At 36.7% G+C, this 9,176-nt stretch overlaps 1 protein-coding gene across 1 annotated transcript in view; it reads right to left on the bottom strand.

The window, feature by feature from the left end:
- Positions 1-7,303, bottom strand: part of LOC110032331 (CHD3-type chromatin-remodeling factor PICKLE-like) — a gene marked incomplete at its 5' end in the record, with an annotated part of 151,853 nt that extends 144,550 nt beyond the window's left edge. The window contains 3 exon segments of the mRNA XM_020735924.1: positions 6,487-6,648; positions 6,860-7,014; positions 7,166-7,303. Coding sequence (XP_020591583.1) covers positions 6,487-6,648; positions 6,860-7,014; positions 7,166-7,303 — 455 coding nt within the window.
- Between the last annotated feature and the right edge of the window lie 1,873 nt (positions 7,304-9,176).

Genomic DNA, 9,176 nt, shown 5'->3' with positions numbered 1-9,176 from the left:
GTTCAGCAGAGTTTTGGTGGGGCGGCATGGTGTTGTCCCTCAGGGAACATCAGGGATAACCGGGAAAGGGTTGGGAGGAGGTTGGCGGCAGGTGGAAAGGTCAGGTGGAAAGGAAGGGTGGAGAAGACGGCAACAGCAAGAAGGAGCTAAGGGGATGGCAGGGAGCAGGGAAGGGCAATAGCAAGCAATAAAAGGAAAGATACCGCCTCGGGACGAGTTACAGTCAGTGCACCTTCTCGCCGTCGGATTTAGCCCTATAATGGGAAAAGAGGGACACCGGCGGTTGTCCTGACGGAAAAATCAGCAACAAAACTTAACCCTAGTGACAATAACATAACATAGATATAGTAGATAACTAGAAGAGGGAGACCCCTCCCAGTGAGTGGCAAACCTAATCCATAAACCTGCACTAGCACTGCTACCCTATTGGCTAACCCAGATCAGCTGATCCAACCGGTTCTGAACCAATTCAGCCCCCTAGGGAGCCCCGTGTTAGTCTCCTAAGGTTGGGAGAGCTTCGACCTCATTCGTCAATGCTTCTATCTACTCGTTGTCAGTGATGGAGTTGTTGTAATCTCCCGGGGCTGAAAGCTCTACGGCTGCGGTCTGCGAAGCACCTACATCCCACTAGTGACTACACCGTCCCCGAAGGCACCTGAGGATTTTTCCTCACTTGCAAGCAAACATCCACATCGGTTCAATCTTTTGGGAGCCCCCTGCTGAGCTGAGCTAGGTCTACATGTCATGTGTATACCGTTCAATACTCCCAACGTAATCCAAGGTCGGCTCAACCTGCTTTGAAGGGAGTGGTCGATTGTCACGCTAGTCAGTATACCTTTGTTGACCATCACGATGATGGTTTCGGTCTGTCTCCCTATTCTCCCACAGTGGTCTTCATGCCCGGGGCAGAAGAGTGGATGGTGACCATCCATTGGTCTCCATCCGTTGTTTTTTGGGCTCTCTTTCGCAGGAGACAATCAGACGATTCAGCTTTATGACAAGTGGGGTTGTCGACGTACTCCTCTGTGTCAATTTAAATGTTGGCCAACTCCAACAGTTCAGCCAGGGTTTATGACAGTTGCAAGCCTAGAGCATATTGAAATCTCTCTCCTCTCAACCCCTGGGATAAGGCTGCATGTGTTGCTCCAGGTTTCAGGCCCCGCGCTCCCAGCATCTCCTTCGGGAATCGAGTTATGTAAGCTTTTGTAGGCTCTCATGCTGGCCCTGTCTAACCTACCACGGAGCTTCGAGCCTTTCCACGACTTACACATGTTAGCAAATTGTGCCACGAACAACCTCTTAAAATCAGCAAAAGAGTTGATTATCCTAGCAAGTAATCCATTAAACCACCTGAGGGTTGATTCCCTCAACGTGGTGAAAAAAATATGGCACTTCAGCGCATCAGTAATCTTCAACAGACAAACAGGCAGACCTGAACGACATAATGTGGCCGTTTGGGCCAAAAGAACCCTTGTTAGGAGTCGAGACGCATTCTCTGACTGGCGTGGGGCCTCAGTAAGTTTGAAACGCTATTTGTCCAATGGTGCAGATCGAGCAAAGTCTTGGTACTAGGAGTCTCGTTGTCCTTCCGCGGCGTAGTTACTCTTGTTAGGCTCCGGCCTGTACTCCATATGGTTCAATTCTAGGAGTTCTACTCCATTCCCAGGGCCACTATTTCTCTGATGACCTCCATCATCAGGCCCATCATTTGGTCCCTTCTTGAATTTGTTGTTGTACAAACTCCCAAGTGCACTGTATATCACCTTTGTCTCTCTGGTGAGTTTCTTCTCCTCTTCTTAATGTTGGCATACTTCATGCTCACCGCATATTTTGGGATGAATCTAAAATTGTCCTGTGAGGCACACTCAATGAATAGAGCATAGGACATAAGAGAGAGGAAGAGAGAAAAAAAGAGAGAAAGAGAGTACAATAGAGTGAGCATGAGACTAGATTAGCCTAAACGATTCATTTCCACTTTAATATAGATATGACCCCCTATTTAAAGGCCAAGGGGATATAAAGTGTACAATTTCATGTTTGTACCTGTTCAAATAAGGAAGCCACAGAATATTTTGGTCATAAATAAATACATTAAAAGATAATAAAATAATCTTTGGCTCAACTGCCCCATCATTCGGTTGTCTAAGATTACTGGCCCTTGAGTCGACCAAGTTCATTGGTCAATTTTGTTGAGTCAAGGCAGGCAATCAATTCTCATATGATGGTCAGTTGATCGGCCCCACGGAAGATAGTCATCCGGCTTAGCTGAGGGCAGTCAGTCAACTTAGCTAAGAATAGTCGGTCGACTTGGCTAAGGATAGTCGGTCAACTTCTGTGGGTCTTTAGGTCGCCGAACATTATTTGGTCAGCTCTGTTGGTTTGATTGTTAGTCGTTGACCCCTTAAGTGGGATTCCTATTGTCAAGATAAGATTAGATTGTCAGGCAAAGAGCATATTGTCGTAATCCAACAGGTAGCTCACACCTTCAACTGGAGAACCATTGGAAAATTTATGTAGATGTCGCGCTGGGCACCTGAATAGTCTTGGCAAGTCTTGAGGGTTTCTCTAAGGTGAGTAGTGGCATTATTTTGCTTAGTCTATTGGGTTCCTTTCTTTGGTTAGGTTGACCTAAGGGTCTTTCGTTCGGCAAGCTTTGGACATGGTTTCAGGGGAGGTCGTGGTTATGTATCCGATCATGTGGGCTCACGTTAATGTGACATTTGAACACTTGTGGGTCATTTGTAACCATATTTGTTTTTCAATCCATAGGATCTCCTCAAGATTAATGCTGAAGTATTTTGAATGTACACTTATGAAATGTCTTGCACTCAAAAATATGTTCCACAGTTTGGAGTCATAAATGAATTCCTTTGAATCCATGCAGCCATCAAAATCTGATAAATTAATCTTTAACCTAAAAATCACTCTCATTTCTTCTATACTTAATGTCAAATGATAATTCATTGATTCTTTATCACTTGAGATTTCATTTGTTAAAAAAAAGTTAACCTCTTCTTCTCCATCTAGTTGGTCACTGTTATAATTATTTGTAATCTCACAATGTTATCTTCTTTCAAATTCAGCGATTTTATGCTATAATGGAAGAATCTATTTTCATACATCTTCCATGGTACTTTCAACATTTTTTTATGGATTTCTCCTTAATACCATGATGTTTTGCTCTACACTTAGGGTTTCGGGAAAGGATAGGGATAGGGTTCGGGTTTGGGGTTGGCAAAATTTTGATTTAAAATTTGGAGTGTGTATGGATGGTTTTGGTGGTGGGCTAAGGCGAGGAATGAAAATTCAGAAGTAGATGAAATGCAGTGTTTAAAAAAGCTCTGATACCAAATGATCTATATGATGATTAAGGATCAAAAAAGGGCTTGCGAGTGTTCGTAAAAAAATGAGAAGGGAAAAATTGAAAAAATAACAAGAACTCAAATATTAGAGGGGCGCTTGTTGATTTCTTCTCTGGAAAACAAAGAAGAGGACAGTCGATTATTATGTAAAAGGGATACGAGCATTGATGACGATCTATCAACAATTTTAGCTTAAGCTACAGATGCACCACTTAAAAAAGAAATAGGATAAAACACTCCAAAGAGAAGAAAAATTAGAGAAAGTAGTCTACAATCACATAAAAAAACCAAAATTCTTGGAAATATTTTAAACAATACATTTATAAAAATGAGGATAAAAATAATAGTTCTATTTTAAATAAGGTAAAATAGAGGCCCTAAGGGGTCAGGCTGACCTATGGACATGAAACTCCTCAACCACGCCGGTCTGCTCTCCCTCGGTTCCGCCTAAGTCATGGAACAAAAGTTACAACTGCGTCAACATCTTTCTATTACTAAACAATTTTGTTGTTTGTAGACTAAAAATATATTTATTGAGAGGTTTGATGGAGAAGTTCAGAGATAATAAGGAGAATCTACATTTGATTTTTATTGATTTAGAAAAAGCTTACGATAAGGTTCCAAGAGATATCCTTTGGAGAGTTCTCGAGAAGAAATGTTGTTGACTTATATTCAAGTCATTAAAGATATGTATACTAGAGTTGTTACATCCGTTCGAACTGAAGGAGGATTGACCAAATATCTTCCTATTTCTGTTGGATTACATCAGGGATCGGCTTTAAGCCCATAACTTTTTGCTTTAGTTATGGACGGTCTTACTAGACATTTACAGGAGGATGTACCTTGGTGTCTGATTTTTATTGATGATATCCTTCTCGAGGATAAGATGAGAGAAAAAGCCCAGGAAAAATTTGAATTATGAAGGTCTACGTTGGATTCTAAAGGCCTTCATTTAAGTAGAACTAAAACTGAATACATGGAATGTAATTTTAGTATGAGTAGCTCTAGTGACAGAAGTATGAATTTGGGTGATCAAATTATTAAAAGGTGTAAACGATTTAGATACCTTGGGTCCGTTGTTCAAAGCGATGGTGATATAGATGGGGATGTTAATAGTAGAATTCAAGTTGGTTGGTTGAAGTGGAGGAATGCTTCAGGCTTTTTGTGTGATAGAAAAGATTTAAACTGAAATAAGACGGTGGTGAGACCTGCAATGCTCTATGGCGTTGAATGTTGACCTTTAAATGAGAAGCATAATAATAAGTTTAAGTGTTGCCGAGATGAGAATGATTAGGTGGGTGAGTGGCTTTACACTTAGAGACAAAATGCGAAATGAATATATCCGTGATAGGGTTAGTGTAACTCCTGTGACGGACAAAATTAGAGAAAGTCGTCTTAGATGGTTTGGTCACATTAAACATCGACCATTTGATGATCCGATTAGGAGATTCAATGTTTTAGATTCGACTTGTGTTAAGAAAGACAGAGGTAGACCTAGGAAGACTTGGGCTTATTGTATAAAAAATGATCTTAATTTACTAGAACAAAATGAAAATATGACACTAAACAGAACGCAATGGAGAAAAAAGATTCATGTAGCTGACCCCACATAGTGGGATTAAGGCTTTGTTGTTGTTGTTGTTGTTGTTGTAGACTAAGAATATATACACAATGTCACCTAAGCTAAATCAACCATTCTAGCTAACAAAAAAAATCGAATCCAGAGCAAGTCAATCAACAAAAGAATATTAATTCAACATAAAAAAGACATCACTAAATTATATGATGATCTCTCCGAAGAGTTCACGTTTCCAAAGCTATTCATCTTAAAACATAAGTTGCGCAGGTTAATAACGGAAGTTGCCTAGGGTATTCATTAGGTTATCAAATGAACCAGATCAAAAATCAAATCTACTCGCCGGGTTTAAATGTAGTCACATATACTCTATCTAAACTCATCAATTATAGTCAGTTGCAGCATCACTTTAGTCTGACCTTAGAATTCATCAGAAGTACTTTAAATTATCAAAAAAGTTAAAAGATGGCTAAACATTCTCATTTTCCATCAAGCATTTGTTAAGTCTTGCCATATAATTTTACTTGAATTGTTAAAATGTAGCTTTTCTTATAACACCCGACTCAAAAATATAAATAAATAAAGGCATAAAAAGTGAACTAGACAAATTCAATCAATCATATCAGTCTTTTACTTACTGACAGTCGAATAGAATCACAAAGCTTCTCACTCTATGTTCTATTTTTCTCTCATCTTTTCTATTTAGTATAATCTTTTTGTAGCAAAGTTCTCATGCCACCCACTAACAAATGTGAATCTAACAAGATCATAAATTAAATCTTTAACAGCAAAATAACTAATGCCTTCTTATGTCATAAACTTTTAGTTTCACCAAAAAATAAATAAATAAATAAATAAAGTCTTCAATGCACACAAAATCAATCCCCAGATATTTGATGATACGATTTTTAATAATCAATAAAAAAACACAGAAAGATCTTCTCATTGCTCTCTGGCTTATCATCTTACTTTCCATAGCATAAGAATAAGAATTTACACTTACCTTCCACCACAAAACTAAAATGACTACCAAATATTAAAGTGATTGTCCTCAACCTTCGTTCCAAACTCTCCAGGAACTTCCTACCAATCTTGGACTAAGTTTTAGTGTTAAACATCATTTTCAAAGTTAACTAAACATGACATTTCAACACATCTATCTATCTATCTATCAATCAATCAATCAATACACACACACACACACACACACACACACATACAGATATATCTTCTATAAACATTCTCTTCTGAGATTTCATTGAGCAATTTTATGAAAATAGCTGTTCAAATATTCATTAAAGCCTTGCATATGTAGAAAATCTAATCATACAAATCTCCTTTTTTTCTCCTCTGTTAGTAACCAAACTACCAAATAAAAGCATCAGAAGTTATAATCTTAAATTTGTTTATTCCCTAACCTATTAGCAATTTTTGTAAGTTTGCAATTACAAATTGTCTCAACATTTATTTACTATAAATCATTAAAGTGTATTTTTGGGTAACATTTCAAATGAAAAAAAAATGAAAACATTAGAGAAATTTGATAACCTGCTTCCAATGATTCTGTCAACAGTTGTCCATTCAGGGCGTATGGCAATCCAGTCATCATCAGTGCCACCCATAGAATCCAACTGTTTCTGGAACGTGTTTAATCTACCCTTCAATCTGGAATTGACTTTGCAAGCTTTTTTAAATTCTTCCTCACTCACCCTGTCCAAATTCAAAGATATGCAATAAATAGACTATTTAAAAGAGTAGAAAAAGAGCAACTATAAAAAGAATAATAGCATGCTTTTCAAACATTTCATGCTCCTATGTATTAAAAAACATGATTATTTCCATTAACTACAAGTTAAAAAAAAGTTGAGAAGATTTAATAACTTGCAATAGCAAATGGTAAAATTAAACAATTGAAGATTACCAAGTACAATGAAGATAAGACAAGCTCTTCCACTTAACCAGATAATGTTTTACGCCTTTTTTTTTTGCCCCAGGCCCTGAAAGATCTTTTTCATCCTCTACAGTTGCACGAGTTTCACAATCTAAAATCTTATCAAGATCATTGAGAGGGTTGACCTGCAAGTTGCACGTATTCTAGTAGCATTTCAATTTTAAAGAAAAAAAATATCCACATTATGTACATAATGATTAATTAGTAAAGGTTCAATGTAGCCAAATTTCTCAAATGCTAGTATTATCACAAGGCTTGGAGTCAGGAAAAGCATACACATTCAGGGCAGCTCCAGCTATCATTAGCAGAAGCTTTCCCGGGATGAATTACACACTTCTGATGAAAAGAATAGGTGCAACTTCTACAGTCTAAGAGATTTCCACTTTCTCCACATGATTGGCATGCACTTTCTTTCTAAACAAGTGAAAAGCAATACATCAGTAGCAAATAAAAATATAAATTTCGATGACATTTTAACAGAATAAAAAAATATGAACTGTAAACCTTAAAACATAAAATGGGCCACTAACAGCAACATTCCAGTAAACATAATTTCTACTATAACTACCCAACCCCCCGCAAAAAAAAAAAACAATTTTTAATAAAAAATGTGATTTAAGTTAAGGATTATAAGTTATGGTTATTTTCTCTGAAGAATTTCAATGGTTTTTGAATTTATAACTAATTCAAAACGATAGAATGTTCTGATATAGATTTTAAGCCAGCGAATAGTAAAATAAACAACCAACTCATTTGCATTTTTATAGACTTTATCCCCTCCAGTAGGTACACATATAATACTTAAAGATCAGAGAAATCCTTTGCATCAAAACCTTGCATATCAATCAAAGTTATTTTTCATCGTAGCTTCACTTCCAAAAGCACGTGGTGAGACCGCACCAAAGCTCGTCTTATTTATCTCTATAAATAAATAAAAAGAAGCCTCGTTTATCCACTCATATTTTTACCACAGTAGACATGTCATTTGTTATCCATGATTTTTGTTTATACATACAAACCCTTATTCATTTTGAGATAATCAATCCGATATCACTATTCTATTATTGTATCAAAGCAGGGCAGGATCTTTGGGGTTTTAATCATATTCCATCCTCTATTTCTAAGTTTGAAATTGAAGCCTGGATAGGGTAAGAATCACAGTGCCTAATTTCATGTGTCTAAATTTCTTAGAAAAGTGCACATTTTGACTTGGTCTATTCAAATATATGATGTCCAAGTCATGACCCCTCTCATCTATTTTTGTTAATTTATTTCTCTCTTTTTGTTGACTATATCTAGAAAATTTGAGTTTATTTATTAGTGTTGGTCAAAAATTTTCATTATATATTAATCATCATGCATTCACACATCCCAAAAAATGGTGCAATCAAAAGTAATCACTATCATCTCTTCCAAATTGCTTATACCTTAATGCTTCACAGGAGAATTCTAAGATAATTTTTTAGAGATATCACTTTAACAGCCTAATTAAGTAATAATCATCTGTCATACATGGTTCTAAGTATGCCTAGGCCCTTTTTACTTCTTAATCCACTCATATTTTTCCTCTAACTGATATTTTCAATTATATTTATTTCATTCACTTTCTTAGTAATATATTTGATAAACCCTTCACTCATCATATTAAGTGTTTTTTTTTTTTTTTTCATTTGTTATTATTGTACTCATAAAGGTAATTAGTGATGGAGGCAATAAAGGCAGCCAATAAGACGATAACGGCAATAGTGACGATGGCGGTTGATGGCCAACAGTGGCGATGGTGGTTGATGGCCAAAAGTGGCAAATGGTCGTGGCCGACAAGGAAATGTGAAGGTAACCAACAAGATAGTCAATGATGTTCAATAGGGTTGATAGTGACCGACTATGTTGGGCAAAGGTAAACGGTGGGTGACGAATAATGATGATATTTATTTTTAAAACATTCGAAGCACTTAATAACTATATTAAGTTGCACAACTAAAATCAAGTTGCAAGTCAATAGAAATATGGCTAACAGTTAAAATATTTCAAGAAGGCTCATTTTCAACTTACATCCCCAACATGAAGAATATTCAAAAGTCCACCATTAGCCAAATAAACCTTTTCCATGATTCCCAACAACTTAGTTCACTATAATCTTGTAGTGGGCAGTGGTATGAAATGAAAAGTCTAAGGCGGAGTTTGGCTGCAACTTGATTTTACACTAAACAGGATTTGATAAATCATGTTAAATCTGGATTTTGATTTTACACTAAACAGGATTTGATAAATCATGTTAAATCTGGAT

The sequence above is a fragment of the Phalaenopsis equestris genome, unplaced genomic scaffold, assembly GCF_001263595.1.
Source record: "Phalaenopsis equestris unplaced genomic scaffold, ASM126359v1 Scaffold000924, whole genome shotgun sequence".
NCBI classification, from domain to species: Eukaryota; Viridiplantae; Streptophyta; class Magnoliopsida; order Asparagales; family Orchidaceae; genus Phalaenopsis; species Phalaenopsis equestris.
The sequence above is the reverse complement of the archived record's forward strand: the minus strand, read 5'-3'. Positions and strand labels throughout refer to the sequence as shown.